Here is a 27,774-nt window from a genome sequence, read left to right on the forward strand (position 1 = left end):
TATACAGGTCTGGAGGCCTCATTTCAAGAAGGATGTAGAACTGCTGGAACGGGTACAGAGAAGGGCAACAAGATTAGTGAATGGAACAAAGGGTTGCTCTTACGAAGAAAGGCTTAAGTTTTGCAAATTACAGAGTCTGGAGACTAGGCACCGGCGAGGTGATCTGATAGAGGTGTATAAGGCTTTGAATGGTTTGAGCATGCTCAATGCCAATGGGATTCTTCATCTTGCTCAGAATAATCACCTCAGAGGGCATAAATTCAAATTGAGGAAGGAATGATGTCGGATAGATGTGCGGAAATTTGCCTTTGGCCAGCGGGTGGTTGGTTGGTGGAACCGCTTTCCATCACTTGTTGTAGAAGTTGATAGCCTAAACAAATTTAAAGCTCAACTGGACAGGTATTTCGAACGAACAGAGGGGTGAAATGGGAGTGGGTTTTTTTTTTTTTTTTGGCTGATGCTGAATAAGCTTGCTTTCTTGCATCATATGCCTCTACTAATGCTAATGCTAATCTCTGGTTATCAGTAGGTAGGCTGGTAATCAGAGTTTTGGTGGCGGAGGAACCTACCTAACCTTCAGTTAGAGGAATCTACTGCCAACAGAGAAAGTAACGGGAAACTACCCTGGAAAGTAAACGTATCCCAAGAAATTCAATGATGAGCAAGTAGAGAAGACTGAACGAACTGGAAAAGACAAAGGTGTAGGCAGCTCATCAGAGGAAGTGACCAGTCACAAGACTGAATTACTGATGATGAGTTTTGTTAGCATGTTTTGAATTTGCCATACAGAATGGGTATTTCTGGTGATATTCTTTAAGGCTTGCAGGATATTGAATGAATATGTGAAATTATGCTTCTGTGGATATTGGTTAGCCATATATGGTCCATAGCTAGTTGTATAGCCTCCAATTCTGCAGTACAAATGCTGCACTGTTGGAATTAGTTGGGAAATGATGGTATTCATGAACTAGTAGTAGTAGTGGCATGTGATGCAAGAAAGCAAGTGTATAAACTTATGCAGCATCAGCCAAAAAAAAAAAAAAAAAAAAAAAAAAATCACACCATTCCCTCCAAATGCCTGTCCAGTTCCTCCTTAAATTTATTTAACCTATCAACTTCCACAACGACAGATGGAAGTTTGTTCCATTTGTTCCAGCAATTAACCACCCACTGGCTAAAGGCAAATTTCCGCACATCTATTCTACATATGTCTGTTCTTAATTTGAAGTTATGCCCTCTTAGGTTCGTAATCTGAACAATTGGAAGGATCCCATCAGAATTCAGCGTGCTCAACCCATTTAAGGCCTTATACACCTCAACCAGATCACCGCACAGGAGCCTAGTCTCCAGCCACTTCAATTTGCAGAACTTAAGCCTCTCTCTCTTGGTAAGTGGATCCCTTCATTCCCCTCACCAATCTTGTTGCCCTTCTGTGTACACGCTCAAACAAATCTACATCCTTCCTAAAATGAGGCCTCCAGATCTGTATGCAGTACTCAAGGCGATGCCTGACCATTGCCTTATACAGAGAGACAATCACCTCCTTTTCCCTGCTAGCAAAATTCCTGTATATCATTGACAAAACCCCATGACCTGCCCTGGCAGCCTGTCTGTATTGCTCAGAAAACTTCATATCTGACTGCACAATTACTCCCAGGTCTTTTTCATTTTCTACCACCTGAAGTGTAGTACCACACAGTTAGTACGTTTCTCTGGGGTTACTTCTACCCATATGCAGTGCTTTGCATTTGTCAAGGTTAAACTTCAGTTGCCACCTCTTAGCCCATCTGCCCAAATTTTCTAGATCCTGTTGCAGTAGCACAATGTCATCACTGTCATTAACAACCCTGCCAACCTTTGTATCATCTACAAACTTCGACACTAAACCTGATATGCCTTCATCAATATCATTGATAAATATACAAAACAACAGTGGACCCAACACCGAACCCTGTGGGACTCCACTAATAACATTAGTCCACAAAGAGCAGCACCCATTGATTACCACCCTCTGTCTTCTCCCACTCAACCATCATTTTATACATTGTAGCAACTTACCCTTAATACCATTCTGCTCCAATTTGTACAATAGTTTTCCATGTGCAATAGTGTCAAAAGCTTTCCTGAAATCCAAATATATGATATCAAAATTATTTTTTGCATCCAGTTCCTTTGTAACCACATCATAATATATTATCAAATTTGTCAGACAAGACTTTCCGTTAACAAACCCATGCTGTGTCTGAATTATTGCTGCAGTCTTGTCTAGATGATCCTGCAATGCATCTTTAACCAGTGACTTCATTATTTTACCTGGAACAGAAGTTAAACTAACCGGTCTGTAATTCTCGTGTCACCCTTCGATCCCCCTTTGTGAATTGGGGATATATTTGCACATCTCTAGTCCGTGGGGACCTTCCCTGAGTCCAAGAATGCTCTCATAATTATGGATAAGGGTTTGCTTAGTTGCTTTGCCGCCTCCTTTAATATAACTGAATAGATCCCATCCACCCCAGGTGCCTTTCTTATGTTTAACTTGAACAGTTTCTACTCCACTTTGCTCTCAATTATTACAAAATCATTAAGTATCCGGCTACAATTTGATAACCTTCTGCCATTTTCAAACCTTAATAATTCCTCATGTGTGAATGTAGATGCAAAATGCCCATTCAGTTTGCTTAATGCTCATTCAGTTTGCTTACTATCTCAGCAGGATCATCAACAGTCGAACCATCGATGTCAAGTGGACCAATCAGATTCATCCCCTTCCTTTTAGAGTTTACATAAGTGAAGAAATCCTTGCTGTTTTTCTTAGCATCCTTTGCCAAAGATTTCTCGTAATCTGCCTTCGCCTGCTTAACCTCCTTTGTGACCTGATTACAGATTACCTTATATCTGCCATAGGCTTCTGAGTCGCTTGATTATTTATATGCATTGCATGCATTTTTCTTCTCTGTCACGAGTCTCATTAGTTCATTTAATGACCATTTAGCCCTAAACCTTGAACAATATTTCTTAATAGGTATGAAACTTTTAGTAGCTTCCACGATTAATTTCTTGAATTCTTCCCACTTAGAATTTACTGTTGGTAACATTGTCAGTTGATCCCACTGTACAGAATTTAAAAACTGGCTGAGACCACTCTACTCACCGTTACGGAAGCAAAACTTTGCACCTATTCCTACCTTGGTTTCTGTTTTAGAACCATCTGTGTATATCAAGGTGGAATTGCAAAGTTTCACTTTGTAGGTTGCATGTAATTACTGGAAATTTTGTTTAAAGTAAAACATCTTTGTTCGAGTTGTGCATATAAGTGCACGCCTATTGTTTTTGTGTGGAGATCGTGAAACCATTTTCCTGAGCCCAGTTGCTGTCCTTGTTTATTGCGCCTTGTCATTGCCGTTTTATTGTTCTCATGTTTTGGGATTGGAAAGAGATACTGAAATCGTCTATATAAAGAGTAGTATTTATGTTAGATGGTATCTGTTGGATTACCGAGTTAATTTTTTTTTGAAAACAGGGTGGCACTGAGGACTGATCCCTGTGGTACACCTTCATGTAGGAAAACTTTTGAGAGTGTAGTTTGTATTTGTTCTTGGAAGGTTTGATGCTGTAAAAAGTTCTGGATGAAAATTGGGAGATTTCCCCTGATATTTAAGTTATATATATCCTGGAGAATGCCATGGTGCCTAGCTGTATTGTATGCTTTTTCATAATTGAAACATATCATGATTGAATGTTCTTTTCTAATGAAAGCATTCTGTATGTTGTTTTCTGTTTTAATCAGGCGGTCTAAGGTTGATCTATGTTTCCTGAAGCCACACTATACTGGGCACAAAAAGTTATTGTTTTCTAGGTACCACATAAGTCTTGCATTTATGATCTTTTCCATTAATTTTCCTAGGCAGATGATAAGTGCTATTAGACGATAGGATCTTTGTCAAGTTCCTACTTGACAAAGATTCTTCACCGAGTTTCTTTATCATCATATAAATTGATGCCATCTGGACCTTCTGCACTTTCTTTTGTTTGTGATAGTGCCTTATGAAGTTCTGTTATAGTTAGTGGATGGTTATATTGTTCTACATGTTTTGTGGAGAAATTTAAATTGTATTTTTCTTGATGATTTTTATATTTCTGAAACTTCGGTGGATAGGTTGGGGTGACAGATATTTTAGTGAAATTTTCACCTAAAGCATTTGCTATATCTTTTGGATCAGCTGTATTTTGCTCTTGCCAGTTGATAATTGGATGTACTAAATTTTGGTATCTATTGTTCATTTTTCTTAGTTTACCCCAAACTGTTTTAGTATTTATAGTTCTATTTATGGTTGAGGTGAAGCATATCCAGGAGGCTTTCTTGCATGCTCGTCTGAGATATCTTGCTGTTATTTTTTTTGTATTCGGTTGTTTGTGGTAGGATTTTTGTGAAAAATATTCCATACTCTGTTTCTGTCTGGTTTTGCAAATAAGAAAGGTTTGGTAGACGTTTTTGGTATTGATTGTTCTGCTGCTTGGTTAATTTGGTTGGTTACATATTGTACAGCCTGGTCAATGGTTAGTTGTCGAACTTTCTGTTGTTTGATTACTGCTAGATTTTTATAGTTTTCCCAGTCTGCTTTGTCACGCTTCCATTTGGGTTTTTGTCTGGATTGACACTGGCCGTCTATTAGAGTGACAGTAATGGGACAGTGGTTGCTATGTAATGATCTTCATGATCTGTCCACTCTAAAATGGGATATAAGGCTGGGGAGTATAAAGTAAGATCTATTGCTGAGCTGGTTCCTATTGGAAGGTGGATATGTGTGTTTTTCCACTATTCAGGAGGGTTAGATTTTTGGCATCTATTACTTTTTCTATTCCACATCCCCTTTTATTAAAATCAGTATTTCCCCATAACTGTGATGTCCATTTAGGTTCTCCCATTATACAGCGTCTAACAGGCCAGATGAACAATGGGTACTACATAGCACATATCCCACACACTTTTAAATCTCTAGCTTGACCGATACAGAGAATATATGTGGAGATGGGAGAAATCCCAGGAACCGTTAGACCCCCAACATACCAAATATACAGTAAGGAGGGGATAGTTGATCTATCAGTTCTTCTCAGCCTGCATAAATTATTTCTTGGTTTGGGGGTAAATATTTTGATACTAATATTATTAAACTACTTGCTGCTATATGTACTGCTATTGCCTCAAGAGTGGTATTTAGGTGGCATGGTAAGTTTGTTTGGAATGGTATGTCAGAATTGACATGGATTACTACTCCTCTGTGGGCCATAGAATTATTTATTCAGTCTTGTCTGTATACAGTATAGCTCTTGATTAAGATTGTATCATCAGGTTTTAGATATGTTTCTTGTAAGCAGAAACATCAGGTGATATGGAGAAATTAAATCTCAGACATTATCAATATTATTAAGGAAACCTGATGATTTGTCTTTTTTAGGGAAATATGGCTTTCCAGTGTCCATATCTTCCTCATCAAATATTTCTAGAATGGGTTCTTTTTGTGATTTTCCTGCTGTCGCCATTTGTTTAGCACCATGGTGTACTATTATTTATGGAGAGGTCTTCTTTGGGTTTTCCCTGTAGTGGTGAAATTACTGTTGGTGGAATTGAGATAGGGGTGTTTGCAGCCTGTTCTCATTTCTGCTATTTTGGGGATGTTATCTATTTGCATGCCCAATCCGACAGTGATTCATTTGGTGCGATTGTGACTTTGGTTTGTGATCCTGTTGTTTGTTTTTTCTGGGTTATTTGTACTACTTGTGTTATCTGTGCATAGGTAGGTTTCCTTATATTGGCTGGTTGTAACGTCTTTCTGGTTTCCTGGTATGTAACTTTATATTCTGCTTTGTATTTTTGGATTTTTCTTTCCTCTTTCCATCTTTCTTATTCCCGAGTAGTAGGCAGTGTGGTGTCTACAGTTTGGGCATTTGGGATATTCAGTTGTGGATTCTTGATTGGTGTGTTCTCTGTAATCACATCTGGCACATATTGCTATTCCTCTGCATGTTTGTTAATGTCCATATTTTTGACATTTAAAACATTGGATAGGATTTGGTATATAGGGTCAAATTTGACAAAACAAATATCCTGCTTTCATGTGCTGTGGTGGACTTGGAGTGTTGAAATTTAAAATGATATTTCTGGTCTAGGTGATTATTCCTTCTGTTTTGACCGTTATTCTTTTAACACGAGTGACCCCTCAGTTTTTCATTTCTTGTAGTATTTCTTCTGTTATATTGAGGAGATACCATTCAGAGATTACTCCTTTTGAAAATTTAGAGTATTATGGGGTGATAACTGTTACTGGGATCCCGCCAAAAGTGGATGTTTTCATTAATTGCTCTGACTGTCATATATTGTTTGTCTCAATTAGTAAGTTGCTTGATTTTAACCTTTTTACTGGTTTTGGAGTTCCAGCTATATTTTCCAGGCAATTTTATATCAGGAAAGAGGATAATTTTCCTGTGGACTGATTGCCCTAGAATGAATGATGAGATACTTTGGTGTGGTATTCCATATATATCGTTTTTTTTTGTCTTTTTTGCTATGTTTATATTAATTTCTTCATGTTTTTGAGTTGATTGGGCCATGTTAGAGGATTTTTTGGCTTTGTTGTCAAAATCTATGGTATTTGCTCCCTTTTGCCCTGGGAGTGAGAGCTTTTCCTTCCCGGTTTTCAGCCCCGCCACGTGGAGGCAGGAGCGGTGCTGCCTATTGACCAAGTGGAAAGTGAAAGGTTAATGATTGATTATTATAAAGAAAGGTGACTTTCCTTTCTGTATTAGTAAGTTTTAATATGTTAAATGTTATTAATATATATATAATAGGAGTTTAAGGAAATTTCAAAAACTCACTCAAAAAATAAAGCTATTTATAATAATTGGCATGCTAGATAATTCGCTGAAAGGTTGCTCGAATCACTGTGCATGGCATTAGAGGCTGAACTTAGCATTTAACCCATACTTAACTAATACAGAACTAGTATTTAAGCAGTATTAATCAGCTGAGTACATGTATTTTAGTGCAATTGCATCATTTATACTTAATGATGCAACTGAGTACTTAATGTAATAGGTAGGTAACGAATTTTTATTTTATTATTATTATTTTTTTTTGCCTATACTTAATTAATACTCAACTATTTTTTTATTTTAATGTGAAGTAGTGTTATCATCTAAACCTTTGTTTTTTTTTTGTGGGCCTTTCCTGGGAAGACCAGGTGACCGTGTGGATGGTCTAGCCAGAATTATGATTCTGGACTCCCTGACCCATGGATGGAAACTAGGGTTCTGTGGTACCCTATGCAAAGAGGCCAGAACAATAACAGAACCCTACATTACATGACATTAACAACACATCATTCACATTTTCTAGTTTTTACAGGAAAAACTGTATGACAACACAAGAGAACTGATAGCAGAGTTGTGGGCAATCACCAGTGCCACTTGTGACCCTCAGATATGTCGACAAAGTCTGCCCTCCCATACCTTCAGTTAATTGTCCCATAAATATGTACTACTCCTGATGGAGCTTTTAAACAATATTTCTAATTGAAATTCTCTAAAGAGGTTTATAAACATTAGTGATGTTTTTATTTGCAGAATTTTGTGCATTACTAGCTCATTATACACCTCATTATTATAAGGTGCATTTATGTGTTATAGTTTTGTATATTTGATTGCTTAGTTTTTCCTCTATTCAGCTAGTTTACTTGTGCATTATGCAGCTTATCAAGTGGTAAGGAAAAGAATCTTGAAACTTTTGGCTAAACTTTTATGATTGTGATGCCCATGCATTAAGGATATTTAGTTTCTGATTTTTTAATTTTTATTTGTTAAAATGAACTAGTAGGAAATAACTATTTGGTTAAATGATAGCTGATATACAAAATTCTTGACTCAAAATATTTCTTTTGAAAGATTATAGTCCTAATTTCTTTTAAAAGATATTATTTAGTCCCTCTGTATAAATTTCTTGTTTTTCTCTGTATAGACGTTAATCGATCAGGAACAACGCTCTGTCATCGTAAATCTAAGTAAATTTATGAAGCAGTGAGTATCAATTCATTTTCATAAGTGCTATTCAGTAATATTTAATAAAGGACTATGAGGTCCAATAACAATGATCTTAATTTTTGAACTGAGTAAATACTTGAAAATGTATTAAAAATGGGTTATGCTTGGAAAGGGAATTTTCGAGAGGACTAGGAAACAAATATTCTGTAATAATTTCTTACCATTGTCCTGGAACTTAAATTAATGATTAGTGTTCTAAACATAATTCATGGGATAATGTACAATCCATAAAAAAAGAAAAAGAAAAAAAAATTCTATAGAATGCTTCAAAATATTAATTGAACATTATGCAGAAAAATTAGTTTAATTTAAACAGCAAGTTAATTGACATCCTTGAACAATCATAACTTAAATGAAAAAGGATAAAGGATTAGGAATTTGAAATTTGATGGTGCAGTAGAATAATGTGTGAAAGAAGTTGCTCAAATTTCAGTTTTTTTCTGGCAAATCCCTTTATTATCCACCATGTAATAGATACCAGGAAATTGCCAGAAAATAGTAATTAAAAGGGGTAATGTGAATGTAAGGAAATGTAAAAATGTAGACTAAAAAATAAATAAAAAAATTTCAAACTATAAAACAGAGATAAAAAAAATTACAGTTAATTTCACAAAAGTTATGTTAACTTCGAATTGTAACACAAATTGTGGTTCAACTTGTATTCAGACCCCATGGGCTTGTATATTGGGCTTGGCACACACCCAGGGTCCTGAGCTGGATATCATCATTCTTCTCTTTCTTGGTGATTCCCTTCTACTTCTGATTCCCAAATTTTAGACAGAACTGCATTAGTAATACCAACATTAAGTTAGTAATAACTTAATGTTGTAAGTAATAACTTAACTAAAATGTAGTTAGTAATAACTTAACGTTTACCACTACCTAGATAAGGTAGCGGTAAACAAAAATCTAATGTACGTAAAGGGAAAGATAGGCAATTTGCAGGGAAAATATTTAGTAGACACCGGAGCCACGAAATCAGTCTTAACCTGGGAATATTTTGTAGAATTTAAGAGCCAGGAAACGTCGGGAATAAAGCCCTGTGGCAGCTACATTTTACAAGGAATAGGGGGAACAGAAATAGTGTCCGATTATGAGGTCACTGCCCCAGTGACATTGGAAATGGGAGAAGCCTCCATACTACACAATTTCTTGGTATCCAAGGGGATTAAGGGGAAGAAATATGATGCCATACTAGGATTAGATTTTTGGCTGGAAACAAGGTTCTGCATTGATTGCAGCCAAGGCACGGTATGGGAAAAAACACAGGCAACATACATCCCTGGCAGACAGAACGTAGTGGCCGATTACCTAAGCCAGGCTGAGTATGAGAAAATAGAGGAGAGCTCCAACACGAACATTACAGAAGAGTTAACGACTCTGAGAGAAAGGGAAGACGATATGCTTATAATCAGAAATGCCAGTTGGGATGTAGAGGCTATAAGGAAGGCCCAACAAGAAGATACTAAATTAAGGGAGATAAGAGGAGTAGGAAAAGGGAAAAAACTCAAAAGAGAAGGAATGGGTTACCAGGTAAACCACCAGGGTCTATTAGTGCAGATAGGGGGCGAGGACAAACGAGGAGAACAAAACGTTAGGCTAGTAGTACCAAACAAAATGAAGCAATGGGTATTAGAGACACATCACGAAAGCAAGGTCACGGGGGCGAGAACAGAAGGCATTTGCAGTAGGGGATTGGGTATTGATTAAAGAGAGCAATCGTAAGAAAGGGGGTTGGAAGAGAGGGGCCAAGGGGCCATATAGAATAATAGAAAGGTTATCGAAAGTTACGTTTAAGGTAAGAGAACTTGGGCAAAGTGGAGAAACTAGAATAGAACACATGGACAGGTTAAAGAGATATTTTTTTAGGGGAGGAGAATACTTCTGGGAATTCCAATTTAGGAAGAAGAATCCAGGTGGACTTAAGAGTCAAGAAATGCAAAAAAGGGAAAGAGGGGGCAAAAAGAACGAACTCCTATATAGCGGCCTAGCGGTGAAACGGACCAATTACTTTAGATTAAATAGGGGTGATTTTTGTGTTCGGAACTAAAACAAAGATAAGAAGGGGGAAGAATTTTTAGGGAACTAGAGAACTGATGGACATTTTAGAAAATCCCTTAGCAGGAATTTTCTACAGTAAAGGTGGAGGGATTGTAAGCTGAAGCTTAATTTTTTTTTTGAAAAAAAAAAAAAAAAAATTGCGGGGAACGTTACCTAGGGGAGGTCAAGTCAAAATTCAGGGAATCATGGGTAAAAATAGAGGGAGGAGTTGTAGAGGTGTTAGTTATAGAGGGAGGAGTTGTTCCGTAAGGGAAGGAGTTCCACGAGAGTAATAGTTGGGAACCAGCGAGAATATCGTCAGATTACAGACGAGAGGATTTGCCGCCGTAAGGGCATGAGTCGTTTGGAGTTAACAAGTTTGGAAGCAGCGAGTAAGTTAGTAATCGAGGAAAGTTGTGTTTGGGAATTATAATTATTAGTTACGGTTATGCAACTAGTAGTTTCAAGTGTTAATAAAGTTAAAATAAGTGGGCAGTTAATAAGTATATACCACTTCAAAGTGAGTTTGATAGAGGAGAGTTTAATCTGATGTGGAAACCGTTAAAGAAAGTGCTAGAAGATAAAGGAACTGGTCCAAAAGGTCGGAGAAGTGAAAATAATTGTAAGTACTGTTTCGTATTATTATTTCTAGTCAAGAGAATAATCCAAAAAGGGGAAGAAAGGCATTCTGAAATCCTAACTGTGATATTTTGAACTAGCCTAAGGAATAACAGGATAAACAAATTGGATATTGTAAAGGAACTATTGTTTCAATTTAGTAACAAGATATGCTGAATGAACTTATTGTTTTGATTTATCCCAGTGAGGAATGTTTTGTTGATCAATTTTGTAAACCTTTAAGTCAATTTCTATAATTAAACCTGTTAAATGGGAAGCATTCAAAGAACTTATCTTGGAAGCTACTAGGCTTTACATACCAACTAAGAAATATTGTTCAAGGTTTAGGCCTAAATGGATGTCAGATGAACTAATGAGACATATGGTAGAGAAGAAAAATGCATGGGATACATACAAATTAACACGTGACACAGAAGCCTATGATAGATACAAGTTGATCTGTAACCAAGTTGCAAAGGAGGTTAGGCAGGCGAAGGCAGATTACAAGAAATCTTTGGCAAGGGATACAAAGAAAAACAGTAAAGAGTTCTTTACTTATGTAAACTCCAGAAGGAAGGGGATGAATCAGATTGGTCCACTTGATGTCGATGGGTCAACTGTTGATGATCCTGTTCAGGTAGCTAACAAACTAAATGAATATTTTGCATCGACATTCACACGTGAGGAGATATTCAGCGAGGGGAATGCCAGAGGTGTATTCAACTCTGGCAGTAAGCTAGAGAATCTTGTAATAACTGAGAGTAAAGTGGAGGAGAAATTGTTGAAGATAAACACAAGAAAGACACTTGGGGTGGATGGGATCTATCCAGTTATATTAAAGGAGGCAGCAAAGGAAGTAAGCAAACCCTTAGCCATAATTATGAGAGCTTCCTTGGACTCACAGGAGGTACCCATGGACTGGAGATGTGCAAATGTGACCCCAATTCACAAAGGAGGATCAAAGGCTGACACAAGTAATTATAGACCTGTGAGTTTAACTTCTGTTCCTGGAAAATTAATGGAGGCACTGGTTAAAGAAGCACTGCAGGATCATCTAGACACGACTTCAGTTATAGCTCGGACACAGCATGGTTTTGTTAAGGGGAAGTCTTGCCTGACCAATTTGATTGGATACTATGATGCAGTCACAAAAGAACTGGATGCAGGGAATAACTTTGATATTATATACTTGGATCTTAGAAAGGCTTTTGATAATGTTGCACATGGAAGACTGCTGCACAAATTGGAGCAGTGTGGCATTGGAGGCAAGTAGCTGCTATGGATAAAGGGGTGGTTGAGGGCGAGAAGACAGAGAGTGGTAATCAATGGACACTGCTCATCGTGGACTAATGTTATTACTGGAGTCCCTCAGGGTCCATTATTGTTTTCTGTATTTATAAATGATATTGATGATGGTATATCAAGCTTAATGTCCAAGCTTGCAGACAATACGAAGGTTGGCAGGGTTGTCAAGGACACTACTGACACTATGCTGCTGCAGCAGGATTTGGAAAGGTTGAGCAGATGGGCTGAGAGGTGGCAAATGAAGTTTAACATTGACAAATGTCAAGTACTACGTATGTGAAACAGCAACCTCAGAGCAACGTATCAACTCTGTGGTATGATAGATACGTAGTACTACACTGACAGTGGTAGAGAATGAAAGGGACCTGGGGTGGTTGTGCAGTTGGATATGAAGTTCTCTGAGCAGTGCAGATGGGCTGCAAGAGTAGCTCATGGTGTCTTGTCAATGATATATAGGAATTTTTCTAGCAGGGTTAAGGAGGTGATTATTCCCTTGTATAAGGCAATGGTCAGGCCACACCTAGAGTACTGTATACAGGCCTGGAGGCCTCATTTCAAGAAAGATGTAGAGCTGCTGGAATGAGTACAGAGAAGGGCAACAAGATTAGTGAATGGAACAATGGGGTGCTCTTACGAAGAAAGGCTTCTTAAGTTTTGCAAATTACAGTGTCTGGAGACTAGGCACCAGCGAGGTGATCTGATAGAGGTGTATAAAGCCTTGAATGGTTTGAGCATGCTCAATGCTGATGGGATTCTTCCTCTTGCTCAGAATAGTCGCATGAGAGGGCATGAATTCAAATTGAGGAAAGATAGATGTAGGATAGATGTGCAGAAATTTGCCTTTAGCCAGCGGGTGGTTGGTTGGTGGAACAGGCTTCCATCCCTTGTCGTGGAAGTTGATAGCCTAAATAAGTTTAAGGCTCAGCTGGACAGGTATTTTGAACGAACAGAGGGGTGAAGTGGAAGTGGTTATTTTTTATTTATTTATTTATTTTTTTTTTTTGGCTGATGTTACATAAGCTTGCTTTCTTGCATCAAATGCCTCTGCTAATGCTAATGCTAAACTTTTTAAGTGTGTTTGTCAATTGCCTCACTCAATTCCTAGCTGAAAATGCAATTAAACCTGAAATCTTGTACAAGCAGTCAGAGGCCCAAGGATAACTTGATAGTATCCATAAATAAAATTAAAGTAGGGTTTAGCTTAGTAGCCAAGGGTATATGGTTAATAATAAAAACCAAAGAATTTATGCCTACAATTAGTGAGGCAAAGTATAAAACAATACCCTTGCGATTGACGAGCCAACCAGGATTACAATTGGCAAGGCAATGCAATAAGAACTAATATGGTAAAAGGTAACACCTACAATAGACATAGTAGTAGTAGTAGTAGTAGTAGTGGCACTTGATGCAAGAAAGCAGTGTAGGAGCTTATGCAGCATCAGCCAAAAAAAAAAAAAAAAAATCACACCATACCCTCCAATTGCCTGTCCAGTTCCTCCTTAAATTTATTTAACCTATCAACTTCCACAACGACAGATGGAAGTTTGTTCCAGCAATTAACCACCCGCTGGCTAAAGGCAAATTTCCGCACATCTATTCTACATCTATCCTTTCTTAATTTGAACTTATGTCCCCGTAGGTTCGTATTCTGAACAAGTGGGAGGATCCCATCAGAATTCAGCGTGCTCAACCCATTCAAGGCCTTATAGACCTCAATCAGATCACCGCGCAGGTGCCTAGTCTCCAGCCACTGCAATTTGCAGAACTTAAGCCTCTCTTGGTAAGAGGATCCCTTCATTCCCCTCACCAATCGTGTTGCTCTTCTCTGTACACGCTCAAGCAAATCTACATCCTTCCTAAAATGAGGCCTCCAGACCTGTACGAAGTACTCAAGGCGTGGCCTGACCATTGCCTTATACAGAGGGACAATCACCTCCTTTTCCCTGCTAGCAAAATTCCTATATATCATTGACAAAACCCCATGACCTGCCCTAGCAGCCTGTCTACATTGCTCAGAAAACTTCATATCTGACTGCACAATTACTCCCAGGTCTTTTTCATTTTCTACCACCTTAAGTGTAGTACCACACAGTTGGTACGTTTCTCTGGGGTTACTTCTACCCATATGCAGTACTTTGCATTTGTCAAGGTTAAACTTCAGTTGCCACTTCTTAGCCCATCTGCCCAAATTATCTAGATCCTGTTGCAGTAGCACACTGCCATTACTGTCATTAACAACCCTGCCAACCTTCGTGTCATCTGCAAACTTCGACATTAAGCCTGATATACCTTCATCAATATCATTGATAAATATACAAAACAACAGTGGCCCCAACACCGAACCCTGTGGGACTCCACTAATAACATTAGTCCACGAAGAGCAGCACCCATTGATTACCACCCTCTGTCTTCTCCCACTTAACCATCCTTTTATCCATTGCAGCAACTTACCCTTAATACCATTCTGCTCCAATTTGTACAGTAGTCTTCCATGCGCAACAGTGTCAAAAGCTTTCCTGAAATCCAAGTATATGATATCAAAATTATTTTTTGCATCCAGTTCCTTTGTGACCACATCATAATAATCAATCAAATTTGTCAGACAAGACTTTCCCTTAACAAACCCATGCTGTGTCTGAATTATTGCTGCAGTCTTGTCTAGATGATCCTGCAATGCATCCTTAACCAGTGACTCCATTATTTTACCCGGAACAGAAGTTAAACTAACTGGTCTGTAATTATTCGTGTCACCCTTCGAACCTCCTTTGTGAATTGGGGATACATTTGCACATCTCCAGTCCGTGGGAACCTCTCCTGAGTCCAAGGATGCTCTCATAATTATGGCTAAGGGTTTGCTTAGTTGCTTTGCCGCCTCCTTTAATATAACTGGATAGATCCCATCCGCCCCAGGTGCCTTTCTTATGTTTAACTTCAACAATTTCTCCTCCACTTTGCTCTCAGTTATTACAAAATCATTAAGCACGCTGCTACAATTTGATAACCTTCTTCCATTTTCAAACTGTAATGATTCCTCACGTGTGAATGTAGATGCAAAATACTCATTAAGTTTGTTTGCTATCTGAGCAGGATCATCAACAGTCGAACCATCGATGTCAAGTGGACCAATCATATTCAGTCCCTTCCTTTTAGAATTTATATAAGAGGCATCTGGGTTTGATGGAAGAGGCATCTGGGTTTGATGGAAGAGGCATCTGGGTTTGATGGAATCTATCCAATTATAATCGATTTTTATCCTTGGATTCAAGGGTCTGGAGATGTGCAAATGTATCCCTGATTCATAAAGGGGAATCAAAAGGTAACATGAATAATTACAAACCTGTTAGCTTAATGTCTGTTCCATGGCAAATAATATAATCACTGGTTAAAGAAGTGACACAGGACATTTGGACAGTATGCAGTTATATTGCAATCACAGCATGGATTTGTTGAGGGATGGTTTTGTCTAACCAATCTCATAGGTTATGGTAGTGTAGTGACCAAGGAACTGGATGCAGAAAATAATTTTGACATATATACTTAGATTTCAGAAAGACTTTTTATACTGTTGCACATAAAAGACTTCTGTACCAACTGGAGTTATGTGGCAATAAGGATAAATTACTGCTATGGATAAAGGGAGTTTAAGTGGAAGAAGACAGAGTAATTATCATTGGGCACTGTTCTTCATGGACTAATGTTATTAGTCTCGTTCCCAAGGGTTCTGTGTTGTGCCCATTGTTGTTTTCAATATTTGTCAATAATACTGATGAAGGTATATCATGCTTAATGTCTAAGTTTGCAGATGCTACAGAGGTTGGCAGGGTGGTTAACGGCAGTCATCAGAGTGAGATACTGCAATAAGATATAGAAAAATTGTGTCAATGGGCTGCGAAGCACTTGAAGTTTAACATTAACAAATGAAATAACCCCAGAGTAACTTATCAACTGTGTGGTAGTACACCAGGGTAGGGGAGAATGAAAAAGACTTGGAGGAATTGTGCAGTGAGACATGAAATTCCCTGAGCAGTGTAGACATGCTGCCAGGACAGCTCACAGGGTTTTGTCAAATATATACAGAAAATTTGCTACAGGGATAAGGAGTTATCCCTTTGTATAAGGCCATGGTTAGGCCACATCTTGAGTACTGTATACAGGTCTGGAGGCCTAACTTTGGGAAATTGTAGATCTGCTGGAATGGATGCAGAGAATGGCAGCCAGACTGATGAATGGAACAAAAGGGGTGCTCTTACCTAGAAAGGCTTCAGTGCTACAAGTGCAGTGTCTCTCGAGACTAGGCATCTGCACAGAGAGAGAGAGAGAGAGAGAGAGAGAGAGAGAGAGAGAGAGGTGTTTAAAGCCTTACAATGCAAGAAAACAAGCGTATGAGCTTTATGTAGCATCAGCCAAAAAATAAAAAAAATCACACAACCATTCCCTCTAAATATTTGTCCAGTTCCTCCTTGAATTATTTAAGCTATCAACTTCCACAACGACAGATGGAAGTTTTTTCCAGCAATTAACCACCCACTGGATAAAGGCAAATTTCCGCACATCTATTCTATAACTGTCTTTCCTCAATTTGAATTTATGCCTCTATAGGTTCATAATATGAGTAAGTGGAAGAATCCCATCAGAATTCAGCATGCTCAACCCATTCCAGGCCTTATACTCCTCAATCAGATCACCTCACAGGTGCCTAGTCTCCAGCTGCTGCAATTTGCAGAACTTAAGCCTCTCTCTTGGTAAGAGGATCCCTTCATTCCCCTCACTAACCTCGTTGCCATTTTCTGTACACGCTCAAGCAAATCTACATCCTTCCTAAAATGAGGCCTCCAGACCTGTATGCAGTACTCAAGTCGTGACCTGACCATTGCCTTAGACAAAGAGATAATCAGCTCCTTTTCCCTGCTAGCAAAATTCCTGTATATCCTTGACAAAATGCCATGACCTGCTCTTGCAGCCTGTCTGCATTGCTCATAAAACTTCATGTCTGACTGGACAGTTACTCCCAGGTCTTTTTCATTTTCTACCATCCTAAGTGTACCATCCTGTGGTGTTACTTCTACCCATATGCAGTACTTTGCATTTGTAAATGTTAAGTTTCAGTTGAATTCCAGAACTAGGGACCATAAATTCAAATTTCAGAGGATGAGGTGTAGATTAGTTGGTAGGAAGTTTTCTTTTAGCCAGCGAGTCGTTGATTTCTGGAACAAGTTGCCCATGCATGCAGTTTAGGCTGACAGTTTGAATAAATTCAAAGGTCAGTTGGAGAGTTACATTTTGTTAAATTTCAGTTGAATTCCAGAACTAGGGACCACAAATTCAAATTTCAAAGGATGAGGTTTAGATTAGTTTGTAGGAAGTTTTCTTTTAGCCAGCGAGTCGTTGATTGCTGGAACAAGTTGCCCATGCATGCAGTTTAAGCTGACAGTTTGAATAAATTCAAAGGTCAGTTGGAGAGTTACCTATGTGAGGTGGGAAGCATATAATCTGTATTTACTTGGTTGTTCTTTTTTTTTTTTTTTTTTTTTTGCCATTGTAGCAAAAGCCTGTGCATCCTTGCACTATATCTTGAATACTATTACTATATTAGTATAAATGAATGACATGAGTAAATCTTGTTTATTGCATACATGTATGTTCATGAGTATATATGCTGGTATAGGTGTGTGTGGATGTATGGGTGATATTACAGATATGGAAAGAAGGCATGAAGTCAGATATTTAGTCTAGATGTGTTACTACATTCAGAGCCACTAATTTCTGTCTTCGTAGTAAAAAAAATAAATTTTCTGTTTATACTCCGGCATGACAACCAAGTCAGTAGAATTTACAATAAATCGCCAATACAAATATTTATTGTATTTAGTAGTCACGGGCTTGAACCCCGGTCCACTCAAGGAACGCGTGCTATGCACTCTCTCTCCTGACCACTGGGCTACGTTAGGCCTAGTAGTCCAGTTGTTATCTGGATGTACCATAGTACCCTCACAAGTGCTGCTCCAACTCTAATGGCACATGCTATCTATTAAAAACCCAGACAGATCCAGGTTCCAAGTTCCACAAAGTTGAAACTGCCTCCATGAATTCCTTCCTAAGGTCCTCATATGCTTGACACACGTATAGCATCTGTTCCCACATTTCTGTATTCCCTCAAATGCAGTGCATATGTTCACAGATTCCTAAGGCATGCCATTTAGCATAAAAGGACCCGTGGCCTGTTGTGAAAAATGTAGTTTGCAATATTGGATTAAACCTACATGGCACCCCTTTACTTTCTTTTGCCACATGTGGGAAAATCTTTCTGGTGATATTTCCTTTTTCACTATTGCTCCATCGATCTTGCCAAATAGTTATCAGAGAATTCCACAGACATTTCTTCTCTTGTTTATAGCCTGCCTCGAACTGTATTTGTATAGAAAGCCAGTTCAGGGATCTACTACCTAGTAAAGGTATTATATAATACTGATCTACTCAGCATATTGACTTCAAAACACTATAGAAATGTGAAAGTATGCAGAGTAAGGAAAAAAGGGAGGAAGAAAAAGAACAAATTTGAAAACAAGACAGGAAAAAAAAGACAGAGGAAGAAGAAAACACAGAAACAAAAAATGCATAATTCAATTCACGCAGATCATCCAGTGCATCTAATTTCAGAAGAGAGACCAAGCACAATCTGTCTTGCCCTTGACAAACTGCACAGCATTCCGAAATGATGGCCACAATGCACCATGAACAGAATGCATAGGATAATGATTTGCAGCCAAGCAAGGTTCTATATCTGCAAAACTGTGAGTTGGGAATATCAACAAATGACAGGTATCATTGTGGAGATAAGGAAACATGGAGTTACATTGTATTGAGTATGTGGTTCTTAGAATGGAATTTCAAGAATCAACTAAAAATATTGGTACATGGAAAGTGGGCAAAGAGGAGAATGTGTGTTGAAAACAGAAATGACATTCAAATCATATCAGCGTATGGCAGTTGAAATTAATAGAAGAAGATTATTACTGTAGCTTCAGAGTTTACAATAAGAAGTATCTGAAAATTATACATAAAGAAAACCAGAAGTTTTACTTATGTACCTAGCTAGATAAATTTTAATAACTAACTCAGAACGGAATGTAGTTTATGCAGGACAAGTGATTGTATGGTAAAGTTCTGAATTAAAAGGTGGGCTGCTTGTCCTGTGGTACTTTTACGGCATTTCAAGAAATAAAATATGCACGTACAAACTGTGTTTTTTGGACTTTGGAGAATTGGATTTCAGGAATAAAATATCCATACATATTGCCTCAGAGAGACATTGATATGTAGTGGCTGCAGCTGGTTTATAGGTGTTCTGAAATGGAAGAATATTTGGAGGCCTCTTCCTGTAGCAGCTTAGTTTTGTTACAAAAGATTGCCTAGGCTAGCTAAAAAGTTGAATGACAGCACAAGAAATTTGTGGGGAACACATTGTAAAGTAAAATAGCAAGCTCCTGAATAGATATGGTGCAGATTATTATATATGGCGATGAATACATGATGGATTATAGTTCCTTCAACTCACATTTCATGATGCTGTGAATTGATGGTAATATACACCGGTGAGCCAAAACGTTATGATGGCATCTTCTCCTCTGGTGGTGCCATCTTTCATCAGGATAATGTGCCATGCCACACTGCCCCAATCCCCTCGACGTGGGCACCTGTACGTGGTGAGGGGACCTCGCAGTGATGCTGCTGGACTTCCAGACTAACATCACTGGGATCTAACGCTCATACCTTTGTTCCAGGGTTACATTGTTGGAATCCGCCGCGTGCAGCCGTGCGCCATGACCCGTGGAATTTGGAAAGGGGGATCCTGGTGGTTGAGGGGCCCAGCCTTAATACACCACTTTGGCCCCTGCTTCGACAAGACGGGTGGTCCCGGAGCGGCCCGACTGGAATAAATCGGCGGGTGGTTCTTACTGCTAGGGTCAACTGCATTCCAATGGATCCCTACGAGGGGATGCTCCTAAGCGAACTTGGTGTCCCATTCGTGTACGCAGTACCTGCTAGTTCACGAGTGGGCATCCCCTCGTAGGGCTCCGTGGTGGGTAGGTACTTACCCACCACGGAGCCCTATGAGGTGGGTGAGGTACTTAGGGGATCGAAAATTTTTATCTTACTCATACGAGTAATTTAAATTCTATTTCTTCTGGGGCTCCAACAAGGCCACTACCTAATCGAGATGAAACCACAGAAAACACCTCTGCAAAAAGAGTCAGGACTGAGGATACACTACCACCATCAGTGACACTGCTTTTCCTCATTCTCCATTCCACTGGAGAGCAGTCAGTTGGAAAGATGTCACCCCTCTTTATCCAGAAAGGATTAGAAGGGTTGGCAGGGTCACCTAAATCTGTAAAAAGACTGCGTTCTGGCGACCTTTTGGTCGAAGCTTCTACCACAAAACAAGTGGCAAAAATCATAAACTCTACATCCATAGGGGGAATACCTATCAACGCAACCCCCCCCCCACAAAACTCTGAATTCTTCACGAGGTGTTATATCAGAGTGGGATCTTCTTCATGGTTCCGAAGAAGAAATCTGCTCTGAATTGAAAGACCAAGGAGTGACAGCTGTCAAGAGAATATCGATACGAAAGGATGGAAATCTCGTCCCTACCCGAGTTCTTATCCTCACGTTCAACACCCCACGGTCTCCAAGTTCCATCAAGGCAGGCTATCTAAACTGCCCAGTGAGGATTTATATCCCAAACGCACTGAGGTGTTTTAGATGCCAAAAATACGGACACTCACAAACATCTTGTCGTGGTAACCCTGCCTGTGCTCGATGTGGTGTTAAAGACCACAAGAGCAAGGAATGTTCAGCTTCAAAACTGATCTGTGCCAATTGCCAAGGAGATCACCCCGCCTACTCTAGAGCATGCCAGCAGTGGAAGGATGAAAAAGAAATCCAAAAACTGAAAACAGAGCCAAATATCTCCTACCCAGAGGCCAGAAAAACGTATCCAACCAATAAATAGCACCTTCATATGCCCAGAAGGTTTCTGCTAAATGCATTATTGGTACACAAACTTAGATGACTATACCACCAAGAGAGTCATTCACTCCGATTGCACGCTATTTATTGAGTTCACAAAAGCCCACCAAAAAAAAAACACAATCAGCTGCCACTCCTATATCTGTACCTCCTAGTGCTCCACCACTACCAAAGCCAAGTGGTAAAGAAAAGCTAAAAAGTTCGGAAGAGTCACCCGTAATACCAGAAACAATGGATGTAGAGAATAAGGAGGCACCGGACGAATCAGTCTTGGAACTCTTTGCGGAGGAAGAAATGGACACAGGACAGCGTCCACACTTCCCCAAAAAAGACAAATCCAAGACTGACAAAAGTAAGCCCTCAGTACCTCGGAAGCCGCCTGATGGACCCACCAAGCCAAAATAATGGCTAAATTCCTACAGTGGAATTGTTGTGGATTCCGACGAAATACTGATGACATCAAGGCCCTCCTGCAAAAGCACGAGCCAGTTTGCTTTTGCTTGCAGGAGACTTATCTAAAGGCAAATGATGACCCCACCATGCATAACATCACAATTTTTCGTAAAGACAGAATTTCAGATGGTCCTGCTCATGGAGGACTGGCTATCCTTGTAGGCAACCAGACCCCAGTTCAGGCCTTTCTACTTACAACCAGCATAGAGGCTGTTGCAATTCGCCTTACAGTGAGATTTCTATTAACTGTCTGTTCAATTTATTTGCCACCTGGGACTGACATCTCCCAGGTAGACCTTGATGATCTCGTAACGCAGTTGCCTCCCCATTTCTTACTTCTAGGGGATTTTTATGGACATAACACCCTGTGGGGTAGTGCTAGCAATAATGGAAGGGGGGACGAGTCATAGAGCATATGCTAGGCCTGACGTAGCCCAGTGGTTAGGAGCGAGAGTGCATAGCATGCGTTCCTTGAGTGGACCGGAGTTTAAGCCCGTGACTACTAAATACGATAAATATTTGTATTGACAATTTATTGTAAACTCTACTGACTTGGTTGTCGTGCTGGAGTATAAACAGAAAATTTATTTATTTAAATGACAATGACCTCTCCCTTCTAAATGTGGGAACCAACACATTCTTCCACATGCCTACCCGTACACTTTCTGCCATTGATCTTTCTATCTGCTCCCCCTCTCTACTCCCTTCACTGACTTGGGAAGTGGTGGAGAACCCATATGGAAGTGATCACTTCCCTGTGATAACCTGCTTATACAGTGGGAGAGTGTCTTCCCTTCAGGTTACCACGGTGGAAGACTGGTCAGGCTGACTGGAATGCCTTCCAACATCAGGCAAATTTTGACCTTAATGTAGTCAGTCAGGAGCCTATCAATGATGCAGTAATGTACATCACAGAAAATATTGTCCGTGCAGCTGCCAATACCATACTGAAAACATCTGCCCGGTTTCCACCTTTTCCCAAGCCATGGTGGAATTCACAATGCACAACAGCAAAAAAGGCTCAAAACAAAGCTTGGGGGATATTCCGCCGATATCCTACCACTGTTAATCTAATAGCCTTCAAACGTGCGCGTGCCAAAGCACGCTACATTTGCCGTCAGAGTCAAAAGGAATCATGGATCTGTTTTACATCATCTATTAACCAGTCTACCATATTAAGGTAGTGTAAAGTGTGTTTGGGGTCAAATGGCACCAGGGATTTTCCCCATCTCTGCGTAGTTTACATTGTCGTGTGATACAGTACGCTGTAAAGGCCAGAGATTTAAAAGTGTATGGGTATTGTACATGACTAGTGTTGTGTAACGTTGTTCTTCTGGCTATTTAGCCGCCAAGCCTCTGCTGAAGCCAGACGTTGCCCACACTTTGCCCTGTGGAGGCAGACCACGTACACCAATATTTTAAATAAGTACTCTGGCAGGTCCTGCCACCTAGTTTCCTGAGATTTCAGTGGCTAGGACCTAAAAAAAAAAAAAATTTTTTTTAAAAATAAAAAAAAATAAATAATAATAAATAAATAAAATAAAAATAACTAAGTAAAAAAAAAAAAAAATTGAGAGGTTATCGCGTGGTGGTTGTGCTAGAATTGTGAGGCTGAAAATTGTGGGCGAATCTAATTTGGCTGTAATTAAGTTTAGATGTGTGGGGCTTTCGCTTGCGTGCAGGTAGAGTGGGAGGGAGACTGAGGGCTGGGGGGGGCGACAGACAGAAGAATGGAGTTGATAGGGAGGGTGACTCCAAGATTTGGTGGGGCATGGGCATGCCCCACCAGAAGGGAAAGTGTGGGTGGCAAGGAGGGAAGGAGACAGAGGGACCGTCACCTCCCCCCCTGACCAGGGAAAGGGAAGAAAAGTGGGCCAGGCAAGGGTGCCAAGTCAGATTGCCAATAAGGCTAGTGTGCAGAGAGGCTCTGCAGTTTCTTCAGTCGGTGGAATGTCATTTCTGGGACATTGTCCCGTCTGACGTTTACAAAAGTCCAGTTTATTTTGTAGCTATTCATTGGTTAGGATCCCATCCGAGGTTATTTAGTCCAGTCAGTTTGGATGTGCATTTGTGATTTTATTTTGTTCCTTCTGTTATGAAGTCGGATCGCTGCGGGTTTGATTTGTTCTGGTGGTCCTTAGTGGTGTCAAATTGTTTTTCAGATTATGGGCAGCTTTGATGGGTACTTGCATTCTCTTCATTGTGGTGGTTGCGGCTCGGGGAAGGGTCCGCCTTCTGCTGAAGAGGCCCTGAGCGAATTTTGTTAGCGCTTTGTAGCTGTCTTCATCTAGGATGAGGTGTTCCTGGTTTTGCAGTGTGAATCGAATTTCAATGATGAGCCAGCAGCGTAAATCTTGATACAGGTGACAGTGATACATGAGGTGTTCCCATGTTTCTGTTTGGCCGCAGTGGCAGAGAGGAGTATCACTGAGTCGGAAGCCTGATAACTTGTGTCCGAATGCACCGTGTCCGGTGAGTAGGTATGTGACCAGGAGTCCTGGAGAGAGCCAGTGGGGATATTTTGGATATACTGTCTGAATTGTCGGCACGAATTTCCGGGTGATTTCACCTTTGATTGAATTTTCCCAGCGGGTTTGCCAGGTCTGTTGGAGATGCAGTGTGAGCCGCTTCTTTTCCATTTTAGGGTCATTGGCTAAGTCAATTGTGTAGTTCAGGCAGGTAGACGTTTTTCCTTTGCTAAGGTGGTGTAGGATTCCGCGACGAACGATCTGCAGGTCCAGGGGTAGGGCACCCATAAGGACCTGCAGTGTGTGGGTACTCACCGTCCTGCAGGCTCTGGAGATCGTTAGCAGGGTATATCTTTGACCATACTAAGGTAGTAAGTGAGTGTAAAGTGTGTTTAGGGTCAAACGGCACCAGGGGTTTCCCCCATCTCTGCGTAGTTTACATTGTGGTGTGATACAGTTCACTGTAAAGGCCAGAGATTTAAAAGTATATGGATCTTGAGGTGTGTGATGTTGTGTACCGTTGTTCTTCTGGCCATTTAGCCGCCAGACCCCAGCTGAGGCCCGACGTTGCCCACACTTCGCCCCGTGGAGGCAGACCAGGTACACTAGTATTACAGTTATTTACTCTGGCAGGCCCTGCCACCTAGTTTCCTGAGATTTCAGTGGCAAGGACCTTAAAAAAAAAAAAAACACATTTGCGTGGGTTGATCGCTAGATTGAAAGACCGAAATGTGAGCGAAATTAATTTGGAGCTATTAAATTTTGACCTGTGGGATATACGCTGCGAGCAGGTAGAGAGGGAGAGGAGACTGAAGACTGGGGGGAGAAAGACAGAAATGGGGTCAATAGAGGAGGCGACCCCATTATAAGTCAGTGGGGCATGCCCATGCCCCACCAGGAGGAAATCTGGGTTGGTGAGTAGGGGAGGAGGCAGGAGGGGTAACCTCCTATCTCTTCCCCCACCACCGAGGGAGGGGGAAAGAAAGATGGGTCCAGCAAGAGCGCCGGCACCAATCCACTATGGCTGGCATATGCAGAAAGCTCTGCGGTCTCATTGGGCTGGTTGGAATTCAGCTGAATAGAAAGTCACTCATGAGGCTGTGTCCCGGCTGGAGGAGGTCCACAAATCCGGTGTGCACTTTTCGTGGGTTATGTCCGGTTCGTTTTTCCCTCCTTTTCCCTTCTTCCTCCTTCTTTCCTGAGGCAGTTATTTGTTGGTTTGTACTGTTTGCTCTCATAGGTTATTCATTTCATGGTTGTTGCTGTTGTGGTGGTGGATTCGGGAAAGTCCGCCTTCTTGTGAAGAGGTCTTGCGTATATTGAGTGAAGGCACTATAAGTATCTTTTTCAGTTAGTATGGGGGGGGGGGTGGGGTGGGGGGGGGGGGGGGGGGGGGGGGGGGGGGGGGTGGGGGGGGGGGGGGAGTCTGGGATAAATCCGAAAATTTACATCCCACCCCTCATCGATCGTAGACTATAAAGGATCCACAATTCAGAGCCCACTGCAATAGCCAATGCTCTTGGAGAAACATTTTCAAACATCTCTGGGATATCATCCTATTCCCCAGAGTTCCTGGTCCTGAAATATAAAAGAGAAAAAGAGGCACTAAATTTCACACCGAAAGGTCTTTTTCTCTACAACATGCCTTTCACTCTGCAGGAACTAAAAAGAGATGTCTATCATTCCAAGGCAAGTGCTGTTAGACCAGATGGCATCCATTATGAAATGCTTAAACATCTCTCACCAACATCTATGGATCACCTGCTTGTTCTGTATAACAGAATCTATATAAAAGAGCAATTTCCAGATTCCTGGCGCATGGCATTTGTGCTTGCCTTTGCGAAGCCAGGAAAGGATCCTAAACTCCCTACTAATTACCATCCTATAGCTCTGTCCGTCCTAGCTGTCTGTGCAAAATCCTGGAGAGAATGGTTAATTTTTGGTTAATGTGGTATTTGGAATTGAATGATCTTCTCTACAGCATCCAGTGCGGCTTCTGAAAAAACAGATCAACTCTTGATCAATTAATTAGACTGGAAACATCCATCTGGGATGCTTTCCTAAAACACGAACATTTGGTGTAACTGTTCTTTGACATGGAGAAGGCATATGACACAACTTGGAGATTTGGCATTTTAAAAGATTTGCATAGCCTTGGTCTTAGAGGGCATCTCCCCATTTTTATTAAAAATTTTTTAGCCAGTCGATCTTTCCAAGTTCGTGTGGCATCCTCACTCTCTCGTCCCTTCTGCCAAGAGTAGGGAGTACCACAAGGGTCAGTATTTAGTGTCACGCTTTTCGCCATTAAAGTAAATTCTATCACAGAACAGCTTCCTCCAGCTGTAAACAGCGCTTCTATGTTGATGACTTTAGCATATTTTTTCAGTCATGCAACATAAGGGTTATTGAAAGACAACTGCAACAAGCCATCAATTGCCTTAATTCTTGGGAACTTGCTAATGGCTTCAGGTTCTCACCGGAGAAGACCGTTTGCGTACACTTTTGTCGTAAGCGCAATCTTCATCCTGAACCTGAATTAAGACTCGGACAAAATGCTATTCCAGTAGTGTCAGACACAAAATTCTTGGGACTCATGTTTGATAAAAAGTTGACCTTTCTAGAACATAATCGTCAACTCCGTACAGAGTGCATGAGAGGACTAAATATCCTTCGCTCTCTCTCCTCTATGCACTGGGGAGCAGACAGGTGCACTTTACTACTTATTTATCATGTACTTGTATGATCCAAACTAGACTATGGGTCCCAGGTATACTCCTCAGCCAGAAACAGTGTCCTTCGACGGCTGGACCCTGTCTACCATCAGGCTATCCATATCGCTACTGGAGCATTTCGAACATCTCCTGTCCAGAGCTTATACGTCAAAGCAAACGAACCACCATTATCCCTTCAACGTAAGCAGTTGTCTTTAAACTATGCTTTAAAGTTGAAATCCATGCCAGACCATCCTACCTGGACATCTGTTTTTGAGCCACTTTGGGAAAACTTGTACAATATCCATCTGACTGCCAACCGACTTTTTGGTATTCGTGTCCAGGAGCTACTTAGAGAGTTTAACTTCATGGTAGACAAGGTTGCACAAATACCAAAAGAAACTCTTCCACCCTGGCATACTCATACCCCATCGTGCGACTTTTCCCTTATGAAATGGGTAAAGTCTGAGACTCCATCATCTATCTACCAGCAGTTCTATTCTGCACACCGAGCTGAGCACTTCGACTTCCTGCCAGTTTACACAGATGGCTTGAAGTCTGAATTGTGCGTAGGATCTGCTGTTGTCTTTCCGGACACTATAATAACTCAGCAGATTTTTTCTGAATCCAGCATATTCACTGCAGAGCTGCATGCTATAGATTTAGCCTTGGATCACATTCGAACTTGTCAATGCCAAAGGTCAATAATATATTCTGATTCTTTGAGGGTATTACAGGCTTTATTATCTTTGAGATACAACTCTCATCCAGTTCTCTGTCGGGTTCAGCAGAAGATACATTCTCTTCACGAATACAAGTTTGATATCCGCTTCTGCTGGATTCCTAGCCACATTGGGATAAGGGGAAATGATTTGGCCGACACTGCAGCCAAATCAGCAGCTCCCACTAATAATTGTTGCCTGTCTACAGACTACAGGCAAATAATACATAACAAGATATATTCCCAATGGCAAGAACTATGGCATAGAGAGAGAACAAATAAATTATACCAGATAAAGCCTTTAATAGAAATATGGCAGTCCAGTCTGTGC

General features: G+C 40.4%; 1 protein-coding gene across 1 annotated transcript in view; it reads left to right on the forward strand.

The window, feature by feature from the left end:
- CenB1A (Centaurin beta 1A) overlaps window positions 1-27,774 on the forward strand; it is an 806,494-nt gene that overhangs the window by 132,817 nt on the left and 645,903 nt on the right. The window contains exon 6 of the mRNA XM_090384002.1: window positions 8,012-8,070. Coding sequence (XP_090240128.1) covers window positions 8,012-8,070 — 59 coding nt within the window. The remainder of the gene's footprint in view (window positions 1-8,011; window positions 8,071-27,774) is intronic.

Source organism: Mastigoproctus giganteus, chromosome 10 (genome assembly GCF_048544385.1).
Source record: "Mastigoproctus giganteus isolate SK-2022 chromosome 10, ASM4854438v1, whole genome shotgun sequence".
Lineage (NCBI taxonomy): Eukaryota > Metazoa > Arthropoda > Arachnida > Uropygi > Thelyphonidae > Mastigoproctus > Mastigoproctus giganteus.